Genomic DNA, 27,121 nt, shown 5'->3' on the forward strand with positions numbered 1-27,121 from the left:
TTTTAGGTAGTCTCAGCTACTTGATGTTATGTATTTGTTTTTTGTTTTTGTTTTGTTGCATCTTTTGTTTGTTTGTTTGTTTTCCTGCCCAGGGACAACAGATGCAAATTAGCTGCTAGCAAACTCTTATGTAATGAATTTAAATTGTGTGCTGTCCCTCTAAAATTAATCAGAAAAATTGGATTTAAACAAATGTATCAAAATTAAATTAAATTCAATGGTTGATTTGGTTTAGGCACCTCATATTTTCATTTTCTAAGCAGTCCACCTATTCTGCAGTGTCCTATATTAAATTTTTGGATGCGATAATGTCTTCAGGCAAAGTGAAGGTGTTAAGTGTTTTAATAGTTTGGTGTTGCCCACCTGTCATGTTGGATGCTTGTCACAAGGCGGCGTTGCTCTTCCAGGTTCACAGAGGCAGGGAGATGGAAGGCACTCCAGCCGCGAACTGAGTCTCCACCGGCGCTACGAAAATCAGGAAAACCCCTGGATTGTCTTTGGCCTGTGGAAGCGAGTATGCTCAAATTAGCACACACGCTCATAATATTTACAGTGATTGAATTACACCAGGATATAACGATTAGCAGACCAGTGACCGGCTGACAGTGTATTTTAAGACATTTTTCACCAGGTAAGAAATCCCAAATCATGACAGTTGCTAGTAATATAATTTAACGCTAATGTAGCATTGTTAGCTGTCAAACGTTTTCATCTTACTGTCTCCTCTCAAAATATCCTAAAGTGTTTTGAGACTTTCCATGTATTTTTCACAGATTCAGACACAACATTACGGTTATCAAATCTTACAACTCATTTTATTCAGCGATAGCAACGGTCTATGCTAGTAGCAAAGTATGCTAACGTTAGCTAAACTGCCTGACTTGTTCAACAAGAGGCACCTGGCTGCGCCTATCTCTACAGTAGTGGTCAACACCCTTTACTTACCATGAAGTGAACAAAATTTAAATCCTGTAAATGTGTGGCACGCAGACCGTTAACGACAGAAAATCCTGAGTTAATTTCAGCTATGACAGGACACCATACATAAAGTGTTTCTGTTCCTTGAGCTACCAGCTGTTACTGGCTGACTGTACATGTGTGACAGCCCACCACTGGACAGAGGCTTTTAGTCATGTCTGAGCACATGCAGTCTACACGCCCAGTACGGGCTGTTACCCCACATTTTACTGGATAAATGCATGCACAGCATGTCATATAAATAGTAGGTCAGATTTTTGACAAAAATTATGCCTTAATATTACAGCATCATGATTTTATATTGATTTTTAAAAAAATGGAAAAAAAGGGTACTGTAACTGTCTTCATTACAGTGAGCTGAATATGAATGAATGAATGAATTTTATATTAGTTACATACATCATGAGAAACAAAGATTATTTCATCATTAACCAAAAAAGAAAGGATAACTCAGAATAATAATTGCCTGCCAAGGATAAATTTAAAAAAAAAATTACTAAATTAGACGGATTATAAAAAATAATCGATGTTATCGAACATGTGAAATTTGAGCAATTAATCAATAAGCTATAAAAAGTTGTCAAAGTATATGCAATATGTTGCTTTTAGATCTGACCGAGGAAAAAACAATTTTGATATTGTTTGAAATAAGCAAAGTTTTTTTTTTTCAAATAACGATGAATTGATTAATCAATTGTTAATTTTACCTACTAAATTATAACCATCAATTATTTTATACTGTAATCAATTCTAAATTATTTTACACTATAATCATTTCACATTATAATCTCAATTTCAAGTCAGCACCGAGTCCGTTTAATAATTTGACTGCTAAAAAAGTGAAGATTATGTATTATCGATGTGTCAAATAAGGCACGTTTATTTATATAGCACATTTCAAGGCAATTCAAGTCTTGAGACATAGTGCAAAAGAAACACATTCTAAAAGGACATTTAAATGCAATTAAAAACGTAATTAAAGAGGTAGAGAATCAAAAATAAAAACAAGCTAAAAACATATTGAGACAGGTATAAAATACAAGCATACAATACAAGTAGGTGCAGCATAAGAAATGAATAAATATTTAAATTTAATAAAGGCAGAAGCAAAGGGAAAAGTCTACAGCCTTAATTTAAAAGAATTGAGAGTTGAAGTCCTGCTGTTTTCTGGATGTTCATTCCAGAAATGTGGTGCATAAAAACTTTACCCTGCTTCCCCGTGTTTAGTCTTGACTCCAGGTACACAAAGCAAACCTGAGACCTGAGAGCTCTCAATTGTAAGGATAGAATTTTATTTTTAACCCTGAACCATTTAGTGCTTTATAACCCAACAGCCGTATTTTATAACGATGGTTGTACAAGACAAAAAAACATAGATAGCAATATGTAAGCTAAATTTATGTGATATAGTCTCCCATTTCTGTCAATCCGATGCTGTTTGTAAAGCAGCGTTAATGTTTTGTAGTCATAAACTGCATTCAGAGGAATCAAATCCCCTTATGGTTAGACGGTGTGTGAAAGGATATCTTCATTTCTGCCTGCAGATACACTCGACTTTTGGGTCAAGGACAACATGCTTTCTCATAAATCACTGATTCACAATTCTAACTTAGAGTCAGCTATTTACTTTTTTTTTTGCATTTCATTATATAATTATTTACCACATGCCACCAGCCACATGCTGGTAAAAATGCAAGTGGCTCCTTGATTTGAAAATAACAATGGTAATCTTTTGAGTGGCTGGTAGATTTCATAATAGCTGCCACAGTAAGCGTGTACAAAAAAGTACAAAAAACTGTATGGTATCTCAGATCATATATATCCTAATTTATGCAGTACTGTAACAGTTTTACATGCAGGCCCATTAATTGTTACCCTCATCTCCAATGCAAGAATGAATGAAAATGAATGATTGGTGAAACAAAAATGCAATGCAGTCTGATTATAACGCAATAACAAACTTCATCAAGAACTGAAAAAATAAAATCAGTGTTGTGTATCTGTGAATGGGACATCCTGCTTTTGGAGTAGGTCTTTTTTTTTCTCTTTCTACCAGTTGGTGACAGCAGTGAGTCAGGAGAATCTGATAGGAGAGTGCAAGGAGCAAAATAGTCTTTAACAGTGGTTCCCAACTGGTGGTTCACGGTCCAAAAGTGGGTTGTGGGTCCATTCTGAATGGACCTCAAGTGACTCGTGAACATGTCAAATTTGTAAAAAAAAAAAAAAAACACACACACACACTTTATTTTGAAGTAGAGTAAATTTCTGGCACACATTTTGAGGTACTGTTTCTGTTTATACTTGATATATGTTTTATTTCTTTGTGTTCTAAGCCGATGTGTTGTTTACATTTTGTGAAATAAAACTGAATATGTAGTGGACCTTAAACTAATGACTAAGGAGAACTCTGGACCCCATGGCTGGGCCAGTTGAGAACCACTGGTTTACAACACTCTGAGGTCACTGTCTTTCATAAATACTATATAATTGCATTAATATTACCTAAACTCAAATATTTTTAAGACAGCATTTCATATTGTGTACATGATGTGTCACATTGTCTGCCACCCACTGGAAATCTAAACATAGCGCTTCTCAGTGAACCACTAAGGCATTTATTTCCCATGGTCCTTTACTGTAAGCCCACTAAGCCATGAGATCTCCGAGTCTTCTATTCAGCAATATTTTTGTCCTCTTATGCTGATGCCATCACTTTACCTCTTCCAACCCCATTAGATGGCCATTAGTGAGTGAACCTTTTTGAATGGGATAACACCATCTTGCTTATGTTGAGCTAATTATGGTTAAGCTAAAGGTTAAGACGAAGAGGGTTTTGAATGGTTGTCATCACAAAATAAGCCTCTAACTGTTAGTTACTATTGTATTTAAGTGCAAGAGAAGAAAAATCATTTGCAGAACTTTGAAAGTGTAAAACTTGAAAAAGCTAAGAAACATTTCAGGATGGTTGCATGGATGAATTACCAGACAAACCAACTGAAAACAGACCCATGTGGGCCCAAGAGTCTGGGCGCCCCCAGCCCGGTATTCCACAGTGACAACATTTCTTGTCAGACAGGCTAAAGGCTCGGTGAAAATCCCATTAAAAACTCAGAGTAAAAGCCTTTACATTCACTTTGAAGATGCAATATTAAAGCAAGCTTTTTATGTTCAAAGGGACTATTTGTTCCTGCAGGGTAATAAGAACCTTTTGGCCTCGTCCTCCGTATCACTCTACCAACCCTAACCCCCCTAAGGTTCACTTAAAAATGTCACTCAAATTGAAAAGGAGGAGACTCAAAATGACCACCTAGAAATATAAAATGGTCGAAAATGCCAATGACTTGCCTGGATATGTCTTCACTTTCAAGAGATTTGCGCAACTGCCAACAAAAGCTAACATACTTTCACCGTCCAACTGTTGTCTTACAACACACACCCACAACGCACATTTGGGATACAACAACACTAACAGCCGCAAATAGATCTCCAGCAAATTTTTGGCAAGCACGTAAGGGCCAACAGGTCAGTTCTGTTGCAGGTCTGGCTTGAGTGCATGTGAGGATCAGCTGATTAGTGAACAGCCAAAGCAGTTAGCCTTAACACTAATTAGCTTCTGGGGTTTTGCCCTTAGCTAACTAATTCATCCTAACTCCTCCCTCAGGTGGACACAAGTTCACAAGCACTAAATATAGAGTCACTAAATGAAATTACAGATTTTGTACAGTAGACAGACTTTCACAGGCGTTAACTTCAACTGCTCATTATGAACATAAAAGTTGTGTTATATCAAAGTGATCTACAATTATTCCCTCTCGTTGTTTCTGCTAACAGTGGCATCTCATTAAACATATTCAAAGGTGCTTTAGTGCACGCTTGCCAAGTGTAAGAGAGCTATGGTAGCAGTAATAGTACTGTTGAGCTAATTGCCTTAGAGCTGGAGGCTATTTTAGATGTACAGTAATCAGCAAGACAGGTCTGAGCTACACAGTCACGGTTACACAGATGGGAACTCATTAGATCAGCCTTAGGGGCCTGGACACAATTAGCAAAGCCAGTCTCAAAAACTTTAAACCGCTTACTATAGGGACCATACCTGCTGATGCTATGAGCCCAGTATGTGCTCGTCATCTTTATTACCACAGACTGTATAGCCACTGAGGTATGTTTGTCTGTTCCAACACACCTGATGTTTTCTGTCGGTCTGACTCTCCCTGACAACTCAACCATTCTCTTGTGTCTTTACGTTGTTGATTTACAGTTTATGTCCTTGTTGTGATAATGTTATATTTAAAACAGTGAACAAAAGTATACTACTACTACTGTGCTAATTTACTGGTAAATTATTAATTGTAACAGGTGAATCTGAATAGCTTAATAAAATGAATATAAATATTAATACATATATATTCTTGACTAAATACCTCAATATTGATATTATGATGATATTGTAGGGTTGGTTATTAGTGCTTTCACAAAATATTTACACAATGAGATTTTTGATAAATAGTCATCAGTAATGTGGATATAATGATTAAGTGGGTAAAGACAGAACACTCTGCTAAATGTAGAAAATGATGTTACTTTATTGGAATTCAGCCTGTAAAAACCTGAAAAAACATCACTTAAAATATCCAAAATCTGCAATTACTTTTAGTCTTATATCACAATATTTATATATTGTCAAGCCCGCGCTTAATCAACCTGAGCTGTTTTAGGATGACTTGTGAAAACAACAGCATGATGCAACAATTCAATGGATTGAATTCAGTCAACCCAGAAAGTTTTTAAGTGTTTCAAGTGTAAGGCACATAATGCTAATAAAATATAATTTCCAAAATGCCTAATATAGCAAGAACAACGATACGATAAAATACACTAAGCAGCAGAGTATACAACTAGTTTTCAGAACTTCAGTGAGACCCTATGAAGAAAATAATTCAACCAATCATCCCTAGTGTCCATTTTCAAAAGAAAAAGTTCACATGGAAGAATAAAATAAGTTTTGATGAGTTACATTTTACTTACTCTGTATGTTTTACAGATAAATAACATTGGTTAAAAAAAATGACAGAAAGCATCTATGTTTTGCTGGAACATTATGTTTTTAAAAAGCAGGTATTTCCCTTACTTTAAATGCCCCATTGGTCTGTTTTGAAACCCATTGAGAAGCAGCTGCAGAGTATACATAAGTTGTGTTACACTATTATATTTGATGGGAAACAGCATTTCAATGTGGATTTAAAAAAAAAAATCAAACCTATCCTTTAAGACCAAATTATGGAGTTATGTGGAGAAGATCATATATCACAATATTTTTGACCGAATACCTTAATCTCTTCATTGTAATGCAGCCTGTAAAAAAACAAAATAACAACACTTACGATATTACAATATCCAAAATCTAAGACAATATCTAGTCTCATTTTGCAACGTTGGTATAATCTCGATATATTGCCCTGCCCAGCCCAGCCCTAGTCCAAATGAACAACTTTGGTAGTCCTAATTTAAATAAACATGACAGAGCTCAAACAGTAGCTTACAACATATAATATTAAAATTATATGGGACACAATAAAACTATATTCATTATTCAGCAAGGAATCAAATTATTGCTCAGATTGATGTGTGATAGCCTGTTATACCCTCTGCATTTAAATGCTTAGTAAGTGCAGGTTCATTAGCATCCATTTGCTGTTGAATCACCTCAGGGTGCTGTTACCAGGTGGGAGATGAGTTTCCTTGCTTGCAGAGTCTGTCCAGTTTTGTAGGCTTTTTGTTAATGTTTTTAACTGCTCACCATCGTGGCTCTGTTAACACAAAAGCCCAGTCGGTAGAAAGAAAATTGTTGGCATTGTACATCTCTACAAACCGAGGGTTACATTTATATATTATTATACAGTGGATGTGTTGAATCTTTATTTTTAACAATGCTGTGATTAACATGTGGTCAGGTTTAGGCACACAAATCGATTGGTTTTGGTTAGGAAAAGGTCATGTTTGGGCTTAAAAAACAGTTTTGGTGGCATAATCAAGACTGTCTCTGTAAAAACAATCGCTGTGTGTGGCACTTAAACACACACACACACACACACACACACACACACACACACAGACACACACATTTGGTGACTAAAAAGATGCTGGAAACATGGCAGTTTATGTTTGTTGGTTTGGTCTGCAGCTTGGCAGGCATCTCATATTAGTGTCACACTATCTACCATCCCCTCCATCTCCCACTGACAAATTTGGCTCATATACTATGTCACTTTATGAACTATGATATGATACATATGAAACACACAAATGTAACATATCTCTTGTTTGCAGAAATGTACAATGTGAACTGTTTCTTCTGGTGACTGGGCTGTGCACATACAGATATAAACAATAGGATAAAAAAACAATTCTTATGATAACATCAGAATGAAGTAAAGTAGATCTAAAATATCTACATGTAGAGAGAATAAAAGAGAGAGCATATGAAAAACCACTGATCGAAATGCTATTGAATTAAAATGTCATATCTGCTTCTGAGAGATTTGGTTGACTCGTCCAAAGGTTGAGAGCGTTGCATTTGTCTTGCCGTTGTCTTGGTGCCAACGATCTCAGCTTTGCAGGCCAGCAAGAGTGGCTGCTGACTAACTAATCCTCTTTGCACTCCTCACTCCTCACTCCTGCAGCTCTGCTTCGTTGTTGACTTCAGTTCAAAGCAGTCCAGGTGGTGACCTACAATATTGCCAGAACGGCTCCACGGATTTTGGCTGGATCTTTATGTGCCCCACCCCCCCTTTCTGTACATCCGTTTTGGATACTTCATCACGGCAAGGACTACTTCAAGTTTTTCCTTACATGGATTATGCCTTAATGTTCAGATCTGCATATAATTCCTGTGCGATGGATTCAGCAAAAGGGGATTATGATGGGCTGGACGAATATATCTTACAGCCAATGCTGGACATGAGGAGAGGATACACAATATGTAAAACAATACAGGTTAGTGGTGGACACAAAACATTTGTCTGACAATGCAGTTGTTCTTAACTACAGGTGTTGCTGGCTTTTTTTTTTCTTCTTTATATGTCTGGGAATTGGTGAAATTATGCCAAAATTCTCCAAGCTGCTTCTACACAACTCTTTATTTTCTCAGAGCAGATTTAGACTTTGTCATGCAGGGAGCCTAAATTTAAGTAGTGCATGAACTAAAATGTAGTAAATATGTCTGTATATTAGAGTACCAAGGGATCCTTCCACAGCATAGAAACTTGTATGCTTGCTCTGTGATCAGCAAGTCAGACAATAAATAAAATGCTGCCATATTATAGCAATCCTACAGGATAAATACTTTTAACTGGCTTAATGAAAAATGCAGCTCATCTAATATGAAGTGTTTTCTAGTCTGTGTAGTGTGGAGACATGGTGACAATCACACTGCTCACAGTGCACTCTGAGTGGGCAGGACTGCATCATCTAGAGCCAGAAGGACCTGGAGGAGTTAAACTCTGGGCATTAACCAGCTCAGGTCTAAATCTAGTCTAAATCTGCACTAGATAATTTGTTGGAAAGCTGCCTTTCTCTTGGCACACACTGTGTCAACACGTGGAGCCGAGCAGGTGGCTCCTTCCAACAAGCTGAATGTGTGCGGCATTACCAGCTCTGTCCACATAAATCAGAATTCTTAAAACCTTTTAAATATAAAGGATGCTTAGATATGATTCCTTATAGATGAAGTGGACACACATGTCCTGTGTGGTCCAGGTGGTAGATCAGAAAAAAATCAGTTGTTGAATATTCACACACAAAAGCTCCTGATTCAGCATTCATACACACTGGAGAAGTTTCAGTTTTGCAACCTCACAGTTAGATGACACTAAATCCTAAACAGTGGACCTTTAAAGTTAAAAAAATATATATTCTGGAAAGTGAACTCAATATAATTTGGCAGCATATTCTTACTCCCAACTCGTCAAATATTGACACCCTACACGTCAAGCTGTGTCACTCTTGGAACCTGTCCAGCTTTGGCTGATCAGGGACAGCATGTCAATTTACCCTGTTGTGTAATGTAGCTGTGTTATATTTATTGTGGTATATTTATATTTTTTGATAATACTGTAGGCCTGTAGGCATGTAAAAGCACAACTAGGGATAAGAGTTTAAATTGGCAATAGCTATAAACTTCCTAGGTGTAGGCCACAAAGATATGTATATGTATATATATGTTACTTAGGTAAAATTACATGACATACTCCACTTACGTTATGTGACAGAGCTCACTAACATGGTAGGCCTATGCTAAAAATACTAGTACACTATGTTGTTATGACTAACTAAAATGACTTTTGGTTTTACACAAGAAATAAAACGTAGTCTCATAGACATTCTTGCTCTTTATATTGCATAGTGTGGCATCGATATTTGATGAGTTGGGAATGAGACTGGGTTGATCTGGGCCTACTGTGCACTGGTGATGATCCATATTAATATAAAAACACCTATTGTGATTTTTAGCTCAATTTGATGCATTTCATGCTCTTTTTTGTCTTTAGAAATTAGGATCTGTTACATAATCTGTAAAAACATGCTTAAAGAAACACTTCCTTTTGAAAATGCACTCCCATGACAGGAAAAAAAAGAAGTAATCAAAATCCAAGCAGCAGAGGTTGAAATATCCTGACTTATATTTATATTTTATAGTAAGACTCAAACTACATTTACCATAATGCAACTCAGAAGTATCATTCATTAGAACTGCAAAACCCCTCTGCCTGGTAAACACACATTGTCTTCTAACTCCATAGCTCTTGTAAGACTTTCTGTTATATATTTGTTGTCTCCAAACCCAAACTGAGATAACCCTGATGACATCACTGTGGCATTACCAGGGTGAACTTTGATAAAGCTTCTCCAGGACCACAGATGACTGTGTTTTCAAGGGCTGAGTTGTACTAACCATGACTAGTTTACTGAACGTGATGGATAAAATTTGTGGAGTATCCCTTTAAGAGTGACTATTTATTATGTTGTGAGAAAAGTCTGACTTCTTCTTCTACTTATCACCACCTTTTTGTTTTTTCCCACCTCCAACAATGTCTCTCGTCCCACTCCAGGCTGCGGCTTCCTCCTGATCTGAGACCAACAGATGAGGTCGGCTAAACTCATCACCATGGTGACCTTCTCTGAAACAACACAGGTCTCCCCCATGGAGCTGCGTGAGCCGACTTGTCTGACCGCGACCCTGTCCCCGGGGCTGCGGCGGAAAAAGATGCTGTGGCAGAACGCTGTAAAACACATTATTATCCAGCAGGAGCTCAGCGCCCAGGTGATTTATTATACCGCATCAGAAGATTTGCTGCATCCAGATGGAGCTGCTGCTTCTTCCAGTTTGTTTTCTGTTGTTTTGTACAGGATTGTGAGGGCTGTGGGTCCGGGGACAGACCTGGTACCATCTGAACTGCTGCCTTTTTCTACACAAACCAAAGAAAATTGAGCTTAAATGAAACTGTTTGATTGCAGTCACATCATGAACATAAATTATTAAGCCACTGCAGAATGACTCCAAACCATCCGATTCAGTTAACAAAACAAAAACTTCAAAGGGCCAGTTCACCCATAAAACCCCCAAAAAACCCAACCTACTTTCTCAATTAGTGTTTCTTGCTATACAAATAATTTTGGTGTCACTATTATGTACTTAGTATTTGTATGCTTAAAAGTGTAATTTTGTAATGCTGTGAAAAGCACATGAAATTCTATTTGCCTTATTTATACTGATGTGATAGCTGAAATCAGGCAGATAGATAGAAAAATAAAGCCACATGTGTACATCTCACGGAATTGAGAAAATGATGTAGTTTTTTTACACCTGCTTTGTAAGTGGCCATAACTAATTTGCTTTCCAATTTTAAAGACATACTTAACCCCCCAAAAGACCATTGGTACAGTATATCAATAACTCCCTGTGTTACACAGAATTAGTGAAGAAAATCTGTTGTTTTTTGTTTTTTTTTGCAAGACTCCAAAGAAGAATCCAAAAACTGGAATTGAAGTAATTCTTGTCTCAATTCTTAACAACAACAAAACTATGTTGAAACATCAGTTCACAAACTCACAAAACTTGTGCAGTACAATCCAAGTCTTAATTATCAAGTTGTATGCTCAGTACTTCACACAGAAACAGACAGACAGCTCCTTCTGATGGGGAACTAACCGCTCTCTTTAGCTAGATTCCAGTGGGTAAAAAAATAACTTTACATCGCTGAACATGGGAGCTGCTGGTCTACTAATGCCTCGATAAGTGGTTTGTTTGTGTTATTGTGTGACTTTGTTTTTTTTTTAAGATTTATTTCGGATTCACCAAAGTCACACAAAAACAAATTTCCTATAATTACCCCTTTTTCTAATTTTAAAGTCATTTCTTCTTTCGCAGCTCATTGCCTTCTTCAATTTTTTAAAAAGAAATCAAGCCCATTTGCTCAAGTTTTTAAAAAGTTACTATACAAATTGTCATCTGGGAAGTAAAGTATTTCTTCAACTCATCTCTTGACCGTTACATCCCATTTGTCGTGTGTAGGAATCGTATGAAGTCCAGCAAAAAGAGTACAGTAAACACATCTTATTTTCTGTTGTGTTTGACAGGTGGGTGTGGAACCAGCAAGTAAAATCTTTGTGACGGATGCCTACATGGAGGAGATCAACAGACAAATCCGCAACAAGGCCTCACGCGGGGTCACCAAACGCCGTTCCTCCACATTTAGAGTGCACCCCTCCCAGTCTCGTGGCTCCACCAGCACATGCAACAGTGTCAGGGGTTCTTATAATGAATACGCCAGCGATGCTGACTTCTTTGTGCACTGGGGCCACACAATTCATGGAGTCTACATACCCACCCTGAGGCACACCTTCAAGTCTCGTGATCTGGAGAAACTCTACCAGCAACACTACTCTCACCAAAGACGTAACTCTCTAGCCTTCACAAATGTAATCGATGCAGTCGCCAAGCTACACGTGTTGGTTCTATACTTGGCGTTGGCACCTGAGGCGGTCACAGACACTCTGCGTGTCTGCCTGACAGGCATTTTCATGGTGTTAGCTGTAGCGCTGTGCATTGTGGTGTTATCCTGCAAAGACTCCATGTCCCCACGGTGGCTCCATTACGCTGGTTTAGCTAGCTGGCTGTCTCAGACAATACAGGTGCTGGGAGGACTGGTGTATGGACTGGAAAAAGATCCATCGTGGTACGTTTTGTTCACGTTGTTCGCCACATACACGCTGCTGCCATTACCTCTGCTGTGGGCCATATGCGCCGGCACACTCACTTCAGTACTGCACCTTCTGCTGGAGGTGATGCACTACTACAATGATGGCGTGATTTTGAGAAAGGTGAGAAATTCTTCTGCCAAACTGATTTAAAACACTGTTCTTTGAAAAATATTACAAAGACAATTAAACCGACAGTGTATCTTTATTAAATAACATTCATTTATTACTTGTTTTTATATTAAATATTAGTCAGATTCATCACAGATAAAGATTTGTCAGAGCTAAGTCATATATATTTATATGCCTAGTTTTATTTTCCAGATCCTCATAATAAGAGGTAACTGCACTGTTTAAGGCTTTAAAAAAAATGATGGTGTAATGTCTGTCTATGCTTTTCCTGTATATCAAACCTTTTTTAATTCCCCTCTGGGTGCACCAGCATATTGTGCAGAGCAAGCCATGAATGTACTGTAGCCTATATTTAACTAACATGAATGGCAACAGTTTTTATTTCCACAATTATAACTCCATAATCAACTACAGTTATCACTCCATATCTACAGATATTGTAAACAACAAGTGCGCTGAATCCGCTAAATTTCCCTCTGATATCCTTCAAAAAGAAGACACAATTTTGTATTTCTTATTCTCGTCTTAGCCCAAATGCATTGAGGTTTCTTAGTCTAAGTGAATTAGATCTCTCTCTTGGATGCAGGTGTTTGCCAAAGGCCTGCTGTACCTGGGTATGAACACAGCTGGCTTGTTCATCCACTACCTGACAGACCACGCTCAGCGGCAGGTCTTCCTGGAGACACGGCGCTGCATCGAGGGTCGCCTCAAACTAGAGCAAGAGAACCAGAGACAGGTAAAGTGACTGTAGGTTTGCTTAGGTGTAGATTTTGGGAGGGATGCAGGGGACTTGCCCCACTCAATTATAGAACATTGCAATTGCAATTATATTTACATCACCAAAATAAATCGGCAAATCACCTGTAAATAGGCTTACTGCTTGAGCTATTCAAATCTCCTCCCACTGATAAATGACATTAAAACAAGTTAGACAGCCTGTTGAGCATCAGTTTGATATCAAACATTTTCAGAAATATGAACAAGATACTGGGAAAAAAAACTCCAATTACCGTCTAATTTGTAGACGCAAGACCCACTGATGTTTCTGAAAGAAAATTGAGAAACAAAAAGCACAAGCCTGTTGTTAGAATTACAATACTAACGTTAATTTAAACTTCTGACCAAGATCCAAATTCTCCCTACAACACCCTGTTTCCAAAAAATACTGTAGTGACCTATAATTTAAACAGCAGAGTACTGTGAAAGGCCTCTGTCCTGTTGCTTCTATAGGAGCAACCCACAATGCATTGCTAACTACAGTATCAAGCATTTTTACAGGAATACGGCATTTTACTGTTGGAGATTGGCTGTAAATTAACAGCAACTGCTTAAAGATGCTTACATCATAAAGTGATGCAGAAACTGCACAAATCGGTGCATAAAAGTTCACCAGAATGCAGAAAATTAACTGTTTGGAGCTAAAAATGTTCTAAGGGAGGACCCCCAAATCCTCCGTTTCATATGTGTCCTAACCAATAGTGAAACGAAATCAAGACCTTTGTAGGTTAACTCACGGTGAAGTGTCACGAAACTGAAATTTTTACCCTCCAAAAATTATAATAAAAAAGGTTGATATTTGACACCATTTTTGATTTTACCATTTTTAATTTAGTTTTTTCCTGCCCAGGGACCACAGATGTAAACTAGCTTTATAGCTAACTAATAATAAATAATAATAAATAATAATAATAATAATAATAATAATAATAATAATAATAATGATGATGATGAATAAAATAAGCAGAGAACAGCAGAGTGACTGTAGTAACAATAAGAGAGACAGTGCAGCTGATACAGTACTGCAGCAAATGAGTACTGAAACCTTTTCAAATATTCAATATAAATCAAATAATCAATATTTAGACAGTGTTAACCCATATTCATAATTAAAAAAATAAATAAATGTGTCTTCTGACCTGTGCTGGTCATGGCATACACTGTCAAACAGAGTTGATCATTTTGCCACTCAGGAGCGTCTGGTGCTGTCGATCCTGCCTCGCTTTGTTGCCTTGGAGATGATCGCTGATATGAGCTCTATGGAAGATGAGCTCAATCCTCAGGAGTTTCACAAGATTTACATTCACCAGTACAAAGATGTCAGGTATACACACACACACACACACACACACACACACACACATACAATGTTAGTATTTTAGTAATTACAAGAGTTATATAAGAGGAATTTAGGAAATAAGAAATGATTAGCTTTTATTTGCATGTGTTCAAGGGAACCAAAAATGTTTTAGTGTTTCTTTTACAGCTGTTTTTCTCCTCTTTGCAGCATCCTTTTTGCAGACATCAAGGGCTTCACACTGTTGTCCATGAACCTGTCTGCCCAGGATCTGGTCCGAACCCTCAACGAGCTCTTTGGACGCTTTGACCGACTGGCAGAGGTGAGAAATTGAGCTCTTGTTCTTTTTTGAGATAACATACATTTTCTATTCTATCAATATTTAATTTTCCATCCTCTAATTTATTTTCCTCACAGGAGCACCACTGCCTTCGGATAAAGATACTGGGAGACTGTTACTATTGTGTGTCAGGTGTCCCTAAGCCACAGCGTGCCCATGCCCGTCATTGTGTTGAGTTGGGCCTGGCTATGATCAACACCATACAGTCAGTCTAATCTCGCTTCTCGGGGGATTATCATAACCATCTCTTGCAAAACAATGATACTTTTAATTTCACTATTCTATGTTTATGTGCAGAATGAGCAATTGCTGTCACTAAGTGGTTGTTTTACTCCTCACCAACACCAGATACGTGCGGACGCAGCTGAACTTTGACATGAATATGAGGATCGGGATCCACTCAGGTTCTGTCCTGTGTGGGGTGCTGGGCCTGCAGAAATGGCAATTTGACGTCTGGTCCTGGGACGTGGGCATAGCCAACATGCTGGAGGCTGGGGGCATACCGGGGTGAGTGGTCTCTGCTAGTGCCAGTTACCAGTAACAGTAGCCCTTCGATGCAACACACTTAATCTCTGCCTGGATTAACAGATATTTTTATGGGACAGGGCTCCATCTATGACTCAGTACCCCTTTCTCTTTTGCCTGGATCCCACTGTTATTTTTGTATCTATATCTGTAACTTAATAAAAAAGTGTTATAAGTCACATGATGCTGTGGCTGTGCACTTGTGGATAGGAACTGGCTCCTTCGGGCACGATGTAGCAAGAGGTGTTATTGCTTGTTACCCTCACACGTGGCCGCTCCCACGTGGCTTGCTTTTCCATTATAGTTCGCATAACATGCCAATTTAAGACTATATGAAGATAGACAACACATTTCCAACTTCCCATTTGTCTATTAATAAACTCCACTTCTCCTCTTTCTTCCGTCCTCCTGCCTGTTACCTGCAAATTGATCACAGCTTGATATCTTAAAAGATGTCAAAATTTCTAAAATGCATCTCACGGAGAAAGGAGCAAGGCTGCACAGGTGTGAACTTTGCAGAAGCCTTTTCAGCGCCTTCAAAGTGTAAAAGAAGCTACATATGTAACTGACATCGCTTTAAAATGATGGCTCCAAGCATCGATGTCTCATTTTTAAAATGCCTGTTGCCTCAACTCCTTTCTCCTAAAGCATCTTCCTTGCCTCCCCTCCACAGTATTGATCGGAGGATTGAGCCGCTGTTTTGAGTTCCTGCCCATTCATCTGCCAGCCCAACAACGAGTCAATAACAGCTATAAAACATGACATCAAACTTCCCTTATAAAACATTAAATCACTAATTAAAACCAAACTTGTTAGAAAATGCAGCATGATAAAAACTACCTTAAAATGCAGATGTCATCTTTGGAAAAAAAAATAATTTGACATGTACTTGGTGTTTTAGTTTGGCCCATGTCCCATCTGCTAACATGGAAGGTACGGAGTTAATGTGTTATACTGCAGCTGGCCAGCAGAGAGGGATCGAGATGTTCTGGCTTCACTTTTACAGAGCTGTCATGCCATCTATCTTTATTACACAGTCCATTATGTAAACCCAAACTTTGGTTTTCTATAGTAAATGACTTGTCAAGTCCTGGGTCTCCTCATATATGGAAAAAAAAAAAAAAAAAGAAAAGCTAAGCACATTTCTAAAGTCTGAATGAAATTATACAACATGTCTGTTTCTATTCTCTCTCATCCAGACGCATCCACATCTCAAGGGCGACCCTGGACTGTCTGGAGGGCACCTACAAGACAGAAGCCGGTCACGGCCGTGACAGGAACGAGTTTCTGCTCAAACACAACATCGACACGTTCCTCATCTGCCATCAGGAGGAAACGAACAAAGTCGATCCTGCTGAGCCCCCCAAAGTCCAGAAAACAAATCGAACCTGGAACCCAGAGCTGCCTTTTCGGAACGTCATCGACATGAACAGTGTACGTGCAGGGATACAAAAATATCGATAAACATGAAGCATGACTGAGGTTCTTTAACCATTAAAGCTCAATCTGATTCATCTCACACCATCATTTCTCCTCTTACAGATCCTCGCCTCCTTCACCAACGGCTCAGTGCCCAACATATGGCATTCCACCTCCAAGGAGATAAACAAACGTATCAAGCACGCCATTGAGGTTCGAAGCAGTGATCGTATGCACAGGGAGCACATCACTCCTCTGACTCTGGTGTTCAAAGACACGCACATCGAGGACAAGGTAAAGATGCTGGTTCAGACGATGTTTGGAAGGAGGAAATGAGTAAATGATGTAGATCTTTCTGATCTCTTTTGGTTTGTCCAGTTCTCCCAGATGAGAGATGAGATGTTTAACTCCAACCTGGTCTGCTCCTTCATCATGCTCCTCTTCCTCATGGCTGTTCAGGCCCTTATTCCTGCGCCCAGGTGAGAAGACACAGACACTGTCCACATTGAGAACTTCATTTTTACGGGTTTATCAGATTCAAATGGGCTATTTATGCCCTTTTATTTAAATAAACTCTGTTAAGTTTTTAATCAGTACGCTCAAGGTCAATGATATTTTCACTTTAATATCACTTTTCCAGTAAACAAACCTGAACATGACTCAAGATGATCTCTCATGTTTTTTGTAGTTTAATAGCAGATAAATTATCAACTGCAGCTTCAAGATATGATACATTCTTAATTTTTTTTTTTTTTTAAAATGCTGAAGAACCTGAATTTAAAGAACTGAACAATATCAACAATATCTAACTAAAAAAATATTAGCTTTAATATCCTACATTATGTGTAGGATTTGAAAATTACTTTCCATTGAATTAACTTCTGAACAAAACATTTTAAATAAACAAATAAATTAATTAATTAATAATAATAATAGCTATTATTATTATTATTATTATTATTATTAATGGTTGGTTAAACACATTATCGTAAACTTGTCTCTTATCATTAAATTACATGTTTAGTTTTTTCATTGGAAAAAAAAATCCTTTAATTCCCTTGAAATTGTGTAGATATAAAGCTACCCATTGGCCTTATTTAGTGAGCACAGAAAATAAATATGCAAAAGTGTCCCAGGAGGGAAATACTCAGCCATGGTCTTTACTGTTATTTTATTTATGATGTGTCTTGTAGCCTATAAAAAAGCAACTTATGTTTTGCAATGAAATTCACACTTTTGAAGGGGCATATGTCAAACACTTCCTTTTGTTTCTTAATCATGATATATTGTCCTAATCTTATCTTCCTTCCTCTTCCTCAGGCTGTACCCGGCTGTCCTCCAGTTCTCAGTCTTCCTGCTCGTCTACCTGCTGCTGCTGCTGTTAGCCCTGGCTGAAGAGTTCAGGAGCACTCCTATACTACTGCAGCACTTCTGCTGCTGGATCCATGAAAACAACAGTGCTCGCAACCTCCTCACCCTCACCGCCATTATCATGAACTTTGGGTTGGTCTCAACTGACATGGTGAGAGTCTGAACATCACACGGCCAGATTAATATACATTTAAAATGTTGAATACAGTTTATCTTCCTGAATTATTTTTTTATGTTGCTGTCCTGGTTGTGTCTGTTCTTTTGGAGAATTTTCCACGTAAAACTGCCACAACATTTTACATTGCATGAGTTAGAGTTTTTCCTCTACTCATATGAAGCCAGGAACAACAACAGCAAAATTTAACTCTTTGAACCCTGAGCAAATTGGCTTGATTTCTTTCAAAAACATGGGAAGAAGGCAATACGCAAGAAAAGAAGAAATGACCCAAAAATTTGCATTAAATTAGGAAAAAATACAAGAAAATTACCTGAAAATTAGTAATTAAAAATGAAAACCAAAAAAAGAAAAAGAAATTTAAAAAACGAATTTTTTTTTTTTTTTTAATAATTCAGTGACATAATTTTAAATATGTAACAGATTATTATAAATATAATTTTCCCTAGCTTTTTTCTGTAGACAGTTTTCCCCAGCTTTAAAAAAAACGATTCTTCAAATTTCTTGCAGTTCATGGAACATTTCCTACAAAGTAACATATCATCTTCGTAATTTATTGTTTCTTATCTGTGAAAACGAAGGACTTGTACACTGACGTGTGTATTTTGTGCTGTGCGTCTTCATCCAGGTATGGTGCATTCTCACAGACACAGGGGAGGCTGAGGTAATGGACAGAACGAACACAGCCGCACGTCCACTCACCATCTGCACTTACCCTGAGGTAAAGACGGCATTACTTTAAATATAAATAATGTACAACAAAAACATCTATCAGCACAAGCATTTGGTCTCATATTAAATAAAACATCACATTTTCAACTAAAAGTTTTTTTTATCCAATTTCCTTTTTTCTTCAAGAAATGTAAATGCTTTTCTTTTCCTCAGTGTCTCTTATCTCTTTTTCCCTCCGTCTGTCTCCTAAGGTCTTCGTATTGAGTGGTGTTATCGCCATGGTGACCTGTGCCGTGTTCCTGCGTCTGAACTCTCTGCTGAAGCTGGCGGTGTTGCTGCTGGCAGTGGCTGTTTACTCCTACCTCATCCACCTGGCCTTCCTCACACTCACACGCCATGATATGCTACACAAGTAGGTGTAAAATATACACCAGCCACCACAGGTTTTTCTCTCTTTAGTCACATTTTTCCTCTTTTTTTACTTTATTTACACCTGTATCTTCTTCCTCTCTTTATTAACCTCTGCACAGGTCTCACTATGTCAGGAGAAAGGGAATCTCCATCCTTCTTATGGTCATGTTTATTGTTGCTGTGTTCTACAATGGACGGCAGGTACTGTTGAACTCTGGACGGTTTTCACTGTTTCCAGCATGCTGCTGTTTAGTTTAGTTTGCTTGTTGTATTTTTAATTGCAACATCTAACCTGCATTATCGAGACCAAATCTATCCACTGCTGAACTGAGCAGATGTGTAGAATAGAATAAAATATGTCTTTATATGTCATTGCACAAGTACAATGAAATTGAAAGGCAATCCTTACAGTGCAAAAGAGATATAAAACTAAGAAAAACTACAAAAAGGTAATAAAAAACTGTGAAATAAATCATTTAAAAACTATAAAATAAATAATTAGCAGCCTCAAGCAGCAGGCAAGAGACACATTTTACACACACACACACACACACACACACACACACACACACACACACACACACACACACACTCTCTAACACACACATTCACATTCTGCAGGCATTGCATATCCATATCAGTGATTAAACTTTTGCATTGTTTAGTGTGGTTATGTCTCTGGCATAAAAAGTGTTCTTTAACCTGTTTGTCCGTGCTTTCAATGGCCTAAAGAGGGAGGGGAGGGGAGAGGGCAGCCGCTAATTTTCTGGGCCGTGGTGATGACCCTCTATAGTATGTCCCACTCAAGCAAGTGACCTCTGATAGTCTTATCTATCTTATACTTTCCAGTGGGAGGCCACTGCCAGACTAGACTTCCTGTGGCGTCTACAGGCCCAACAGGAAGTAGAAGACATGAGGGAATTGCGGGAACACAACGAGTGTTTACTACACAACATCCTGCCTGTGCATGTGGCACGACACTTTCTGGACCGGAGCAAGAATGATGAGGTGCTAAAGACACAACCTGAGCCTCTTTGTACACATGCTTTGTCTCCTCAAATTATTTGGCCTTCTTTGCCTTTGTCCAAATTTATCCAAAAGTAATAGTTGTTACAATTTGCCAATAAAGATAATATTTGATAAATAATAATATTTGTTTTAAATTCTAATGTGCAATTGTAAATATCAGAATATAATTGCTGTAGCTGTGGTTTTAAAGGGACAGTTCACCCCCAAAATAAAAAAAAAAGACGTACTTTAACTCTTACCCGTAGTGCCATGTATCAATCTAGACTGTTGTATTGTGAGTTGCCAACTGTTGCATATAGACCTCTGCCTTCTCTCAAATACGTAATGGAGCTAGATCACTCTCAGCTTGTGCTGCTCAGTTGATCAAAGATTTTTGGGTGAGCTATCCCTTTAACACTGTTTCAAGAAGAGCTAATGAAGACGATGTGGGTGAATATTTTTATTTTAATAGACATATTAAATGGAAGGGAAGTTAAGCAAACCTCATTTTAAGTTCCTATTGTTTCAATGAAATCTGTGTTATTTACTGAATGCCTTCACACAGAAAGGTTTAATGTGATTTATTGAACTGCTTAACTTTCAGGAACAACCGCTGACATCATGCACTGATAACTAAATGTCTTACTGAATAGATTATTCTATATAAAAGTCAAAAAAAGAAGTTTTTAGAGTGAACATGAATGACGCAATTTTCATTTCAGGAGCTTTACTCGCAGTCCTACGATGAAGTTGGTGTTATGTTCGCCTCCATTGCTGGATTCAATGAGTACTTTGAGCAGAAAGAGATCAAACATGAGGGAGTGGACTGCCTTCGACTACTGAACGAGATCATTGCTGGCTTTGACGAGGTGAGCGTGTGACCTAAACTGTAAGTGTGCCTGGTTTATTCAGATTATTTTTTTTACTCTTATACGGTACATCAAAATGTGAATAAAGCGAAATACTCAGAGTATGGTATTGCTTTTGAAGGGTAGAGAATTATGTGTGCAAAGCAGTATAGTATATTTCTGGTTACTGAGAAATACAAACATTCATTCTCACTCATCTTTTAAATATCTGCAAATTTTAAATATCTTCAGCTATAAGAAGAATTCTGTCTTCTCCTACATCTTTAGCTGATAAGAATAAAAAATATAGAGGCAGGGGCTTTAATCCAGGCCATACTGTTAACAAATGGGATTGCTACCCATTGCACAACTCTACATATGTGGTTGTGGTCTAATTTTATGTCTTTATCTTTAAAAATTCCACAAGTTGCTGGAGGAGTCCTATTTCCACTATGTGGAGAAGATCAAGACCATTGGGAGCTGCTACATGGCAGCCTCCGGGTTGGCCCCAGACAAACAGGTATGACATCTTAAAGCACAAATTCAGCTATTATTCTGCCTTACCATCATTTGCACCTTCTTTGATATCTTATCTGACTATCTGTGTTTATCTTTTTCAGGGATCTATGGATGAATGGAATCACCTGAGCGAGCTGGTTTTGTTCGCGCTGGCAATGCAAGAGACCTTGAGAGAGATTAACAGGCTCTCTGCCAAAAACTTTCAGCTGCGTGTGGGTAAGTGGCTAAGTGGCTCACCACCTACACACATAAACAATGGACAGTTGATATAAACTGCTCTCCGCAAAGGTTTCTTGTGCCAGAGATTTAAAGGAGTACCTCAACTGCAAAATGACTATTTGTATATCAGTTACTCACTCGGTGCATTACATTTGTGAAGAAAATTGTTTTTCTAACATGCATCTAGAATGAATAAAGAGTCCAAAAACTGAGAAAATTCTTGATGTATTGGACTAAAAGGAGGGCACGTTTAACAACAGGAAAAGTATATCGAAACATCCATTTACAGAGATTTAATCCAAGTCTCATTATTCAGTCAAATGCTCAGTACTTCCCAAACACGCATTTTCTCATTTTAAAACACATGCACGGACAAGTAGCAGGGTTGGACAAGTATGTGCGTTTGAACTCTGCCCGGTGGAACCGAGCGTACGACTGGATAAATGAAACTTGGAAATGGACGTGAATGGAGTTTCGCTGTTGTTAAACGTGGAACCCTTTTACTCCAAAACATCAAGAATTTTCTCAGTTTTCAGATTCTTCATTCACCATTGAGGCATGAGAAAAGACAAAGTTTTCTTTGTGAATTCAACGCAATACTGGCTGACTAACTAATATACAAATTATAATTTTGTGGGTGGAGTATTCCTTTAATATTATGTAATTATTTAACTAAAGTAAATAACTTGTCTGTGTTGGATTGAAATAGGCATTGCCCATGGGCCGGTAGTGGCAGGGGTGATCGGTGCCACCAAGCCCCAGTATGACATCTGGGGGTCGACAGTGAACCTGGCCAGCCGCATGGACAGCACAGGCGTGAGCGGGCGCATCCAGGTACCTGAGGCCACGCGCAGGATCCTGGCAGAGTGGGGTTTTGTGTTGGAGCTACGTGGAGAAATCTTTGTCAAGGGGGTGAGTGGCTGATGTTAATTTACTGTCATTTGTCTTTAAAGGGACAGTTCACCCCAGAATCAAAAATACATATTTTAACTCTTACCTGAAGTGTTATTTATAAATCTAGATTCCTTTGGTGTGAGTGTTGAAGATATCTGCTGTAGAGATGTCAGTCTTCTCTCGAATATAATGAAACTAGATGGCACTCGGCTTGTGGTGCTTAAAGCGCAAATAAATACATAAATAAATAAATTAAATAAATAAATGGAAAAAATCAACAGCAATGTTTCTTTTCAGAAATCATGACACACAGACCTTGATGTGAACAGTTTCATGTAGGAAATACTTTCTTTCTACCAAACTACACCAACCAGCCGTATCATTGCACAGAAGGAAGCGTGAATCTGATAGATGTACAATAAAACCTTGACACCAGGTTCTCAGACGGTGTCTGTTCAGGAAGCATGCATCTACTGGTAGATCACCTTGCACAAGCCTCAAAAATTGGCGCTTTAAACACCAAAACTCCAACACTCTGCAACTCACACCAAAATAATCCAGACTGATAAATAACAATACAAGTAAGAGGAAAATATGTGTTTTTGATATAGGGTGAGCTACACCTTTAAGTACAGTGAAATGGGGGACCATTAGGTTGCCACAAGTTCAGTTCAGGTTCGGTAAAGTTCAGTGAAGTTCTTTGTAAAGGTTGTGCAGAGGTGTCGTGAAACTGTGTCAAGCTCAGACAAATAAAACAAGGGAGACATCTACTGGTGAAAAGAAACAGTAGACAGATGGAAAAGATGCATCACTGGTCAGGAAGAGGACATTATTGTATAATGTATAAGATATATAAGGTAAATGTATTGTAACCGTATTTGTGAAGAATTTCTGATATTAAAAATCTTGAGGGTCTTTGAGAGAGGATTACCACACTTTGTGACCGCTGCTGTCATTGCAGGTGAGCGAGCAGCAGGGCAAAGTCCGCACCTATTTCATCAGCAACATGCGCAGCAAGAGGGCCAACCTTGGAACAGATGGTCGCATGGGGGGGCGGACAGGAGGACGCATGACGCTTGCAGGAGTGGTGTTTGGTCTCGTCCAGGCCAGACACAAGGAAAAGATGAGAGAGACCAATGGGGGGTTCGGTCTGAAACCCTGCACCCTTTGATGCTGAGGGGACTTACAGGGTCAGCAGGTGGAGGAGGGCACAGCGCAGCCATATTGTTCCTCCTGGTTTACAGTTATATTTTGCCATAACTGAATTAGCTGCATGAATAGAAAAGATGGTGTAGCTGTCAGAGCTTTTTTTTTTCCTGTTGCCCCCATGATTGTGTCCTCCTCAGCTTGCTCTCAGCTAAAATATATCAATGGTTTTGTATTGCGCTTTTTTATTTATATAGATTATAAGGAACTCGCGTATGGACAGATTCATTGATTTCTGAAGCTAAGCTCTTTGAATGCAGTGCTGCTTTCTGTTTTTTTATACCACTGCGCCGGCAGCAGACATGGCCAGAGGCATTATGTTTTTGGGTTGTCAGTACATACGCACGTACGTACATTCACGTCTGTCCATCCGTCTCATTCTGGACGCGATATCTCAAGAACGACTTGAGCGAATTTCTTCCAATTTGGCGTAAACATCCACATGGACTCATTTATGCTGATTAGGTTTGGGTGGTCAAAGGTCAAGGTTATTATGACCACATCTGTCTCATTCTTGTGAACTCAATATCTCAAGAACATCCTAAAGGAATTTCTTTGAATATGGCGCAAACGTCCACTTGGACTAAAGGATGAACTGTTTAGAATTTGGTGGTCAGAGGTCAAGGTGACATTTTGTCTGTCCCCTTCTCCTCTAGGCGATATTTCAAGGATTCCTTGAGCGAATTTCTTCAAATTTGGCACAAATGTCCACTTGGACTCAATGGTAAACTGTGTAGGATTTAGTGGACAGAGGTCAATGTGACATTGTGTCTGTTTCATTCTCAGGGAGTAATATCTCAAGCAGACTTTCAGGGAATTTCCTCAAATTTGACACAAATGTCCACTTGGATTAAATGATTAATATAAAAGATATCAGTGGTCAAAGGTCAAGGTCACTGTGACCTCGTCCATCTCAATTCTTGTTAATGCAGTATCTTAAGAACAGCTGGAGGGAATTTCTTCAAATTTGGCACAAACGTCCACTTAGACTCAAGGATGAACCTTACAAAACATGTTTTTGGTCATAACTCAAGAATATATACACAAATTACGGCAAAAATTAACACAAATGTCTATTGATGAATTGATGATGTTTTATATTCAAAAGGTCAAAGATTAATTTCACGGTTAGGCCTACATCATAATGTTCAGCAAAAATATTTTTCTGGCCAGTACTCAGCGTCATATGTCAGGAACAGAAGGGAGACGTTTGGTCAGATACTGAATTGATGACTCTTATCTTGGGTTTCCATCTTGTAGCTGTGAAAACTGTATAGATCATCTGTGCTGTCAGGGGGAAGATGTGTGTTAAGCATCCACATTCTCAAAGACATGCATGTAAACTGTAAGTGCAACTTAACTGGCTCGTGGAGGCATCTAACCGCAAGGCGGTAATTCTAGTTTTTGCCATATCTACACATTACAAGCAGTTTTAAGCATTTTAAGTCATTTTGTACAAAACAAACCAATGCCAACATGTCTCTTTTTTGGTTTTACTGGAATTATCCTCAGAACTTTAAGCCAAAATACCTCAAAACAACCAGCTCAACCTCTCATAGACTTTCAAATGGCCTGTACGATGCTGGTTAGTGTTTTGCACTGTGTTATCTTGCATAATTCTCACAATTTTTTAGTATATTTTGTATTGTGTATTGTATCGTGAGTTGACTTTCACTAAGCTACTGTTATCCAAGATTTTCAAAAATATCTGTTGTTTCGTGGGCCAACATAATAAGTCCCATTATTTATGAATGGATTGGTGCTTGCTTTCGTATTGTACTGTAAATACTTTTATGCCACTGTGAGTGTTGCTCTGAATTTCTGATATTTTAGTCAAACATTTGAATCACTCTGTAGCCAATTCTGTTTTGCCTCAGTACGCTTTTACTCTCACTTCCGTTACTTGACTACAAATACATTTACAACTTGGCAGTGATTCTCCACAAAGAGGTGATCTGTTGAACTGACTTTAATGCCAAAACTACCTCCCACGTCACTCCTCTTGTATACTAATACCAAAGGACACAGGAGATTGTTTTGTTTTGTAATGTTGATGTAATAATGCGTTAAATGGTACGTCTGATGTACATTGTCACTATCATATGAACATAATATGAACACCCTGTTACTGCAAATTATTTTGTGTTTTTTTACATTTTAACTGAAGGGTGACAAGCTGATCTTAATATTTTCCTGAGGAATTCGTCAAGTTAGTTGGTACATTTTTTTAAAAGTGTATAACTAATAATTATTGATTAGTCCATGATTGAAATGTTTATACCTCAGATTTATTTTCTGAAACACATGGCTGGACTGAATGGTCCTTTATCAATCTTTAAAAGTTGGGCATTCGTTAGTGACACTGTAAGATTATTTTTTCCAAGGTATATTATGTTTGTTTTTTCATGATTTTTATTAAAACATTTAATTGATTGCATTTTCTGCGAATAAAACCAGTGATGACAAACAAATCTAAATGATGTTAATTTAAGTAACTACAAAGATCCCTTTTACTCCAGTCGGCAAATCAGCTACGTCAGATGAAGCTTGTGTGGAGAAGACTCAACCAAGCTTACCACAAAAATATGGACATGAATTTTTAAAAAAAATGTGAACAAAGGGTCTTGTTATTTAAAGCAGAAAGTGATAAAGGAAAGGTAGGGAATCCAGTTTCCACCAGTGTGACAAAAAAAAGATAATGTGAGTAAATATAATGAGAAACTTTCCCAAAATAATGATTTTCATTATTCTGAGATACTAAGTCCGTATTTCAAGATAAGTATACAACTTTGAGAAAGTGTGTCATTCATTTGTGATACTAACACTTTTTATTTTGTGATACTGAGTTATTAATTCAAGACAAGTCATTATTTTGAGTAGCTTTCTCATTGTATTTAAATACTAAGTCATGATTAGTGATGATGAGCATGGTGAGTGATGATGAGCAGATTAAGCATGATTAAGTCAATATTTTGAGAGATTTTCATATTTTGAGATACTAAGTCACTATTTTGAGATAAGTAGGTCATTACTTTAACAAAGTTTCATATTTTTTGAATACAATTTCATTATTT

The 27,121-nt window shown here is 38.0% G+C and overlaps 2 protein-coding genes across 2 annotated transcripts in view; one reads left to right on the forward strand and one right to left on the reverse strand.

Moving 5' to 3' along the window:
- The window catches only part of LOC121955338 (protein EFR3 homolog B), a 46,905-nt gene extending 46,403 nt beyond the window's left edge, over positions 1–502 (reverse strand). The window contains exon 1 of the mRNA XM_042503243.2: positions 364–502. Coding sequence (XP_042359177.1) covers positions 364–370 — 7 coding nt within the window. The 5' untranslated portion in view covers positions 371–502. The remainder of the gene's footprint in view (positions 1–363) is intronic.
- LOC121955835 (adenylate cyclase type 8) lies at positions 494–26,518 on the forward strand. The gene is made up of 22 exons (XM_088089167.1): positions 494–631; positions 7,659–7,971; positions 10,086–10,297; positions 11,614–12,357; positions 12,953–13,102; positions 14,337–14,467; positions 14,651–14,762; positions 14,858–14,985; positions 15,129–15,287; positions 16,505–16,739; positions 16,848–17,018; positions 17,103–17,203; positions 18,045–18,246; positions 18,899–18,991; positions 19,194–19,354; positions 19,473–19,554; positions 20,203–20,361; positions 21,084–21,230; positions 21,637–21,729; positions 21,830–21,944; positions 22,657–22,859; positions 23,803–26,518. The coding sequence occupies exons 3-22, from the start codon at positions 10,118–10,120 to the stop codon at positions 24,010–24,012; spliced, it is 3,576 nt and encodes a 1,191-aa protein (XP_087945293.1). The 5' UTR covers positions 494–631; positions 7,659–7,971; positions 10,086–10,117; the 3' UTR covers positions 24,013–26,518.
- The last annotated feature ends 603 nt before the right edge of the window (positions 26,519–27,121 follow it).

The sequence above is a fragment of the Plectropomus leopardus genome, chromosome 16 (assembly GCF_026936395.1).
Source record: "Plectropomus leopardus strain MGB_pleo_1.0 chromosome 16, ASM2693639v1, whole genome shotgun sequence".
In the NCBI taxonomy this organism is placed as follows: domain Eukaryota; kingdom Metazoa; phylum Chordata; class Actinopteri; order Perciformes; family Serranidae; genus Plectropomus; species Plectropomus leopardus.

Excerpts from the sequence above, each read along its gene's own strand:
- LOC121955835 (XM_088089167.1), top strand. The coding sequence starts at position 10,118 with ATGAGGTCGGCTAAACTCATCACCATGGTGACCTTCTCTGAAACAACA. Across the intron at positions 10,298-11,613 it reads AGCAGGAGCTCAGCGCCCAG|GTGGGTGTGGAACCAGCAAG; the intron begins GTGATTTATTAT and ends TGTGTTTGACAG. Across the intron at positions 17,019-17,102 it reads ACACGCACATCGAGGACAAG|TTCTCCCAGATGAGAGATGA; the intron begins GTAAAGATGCTG and ends TGGTTTGTCCAG.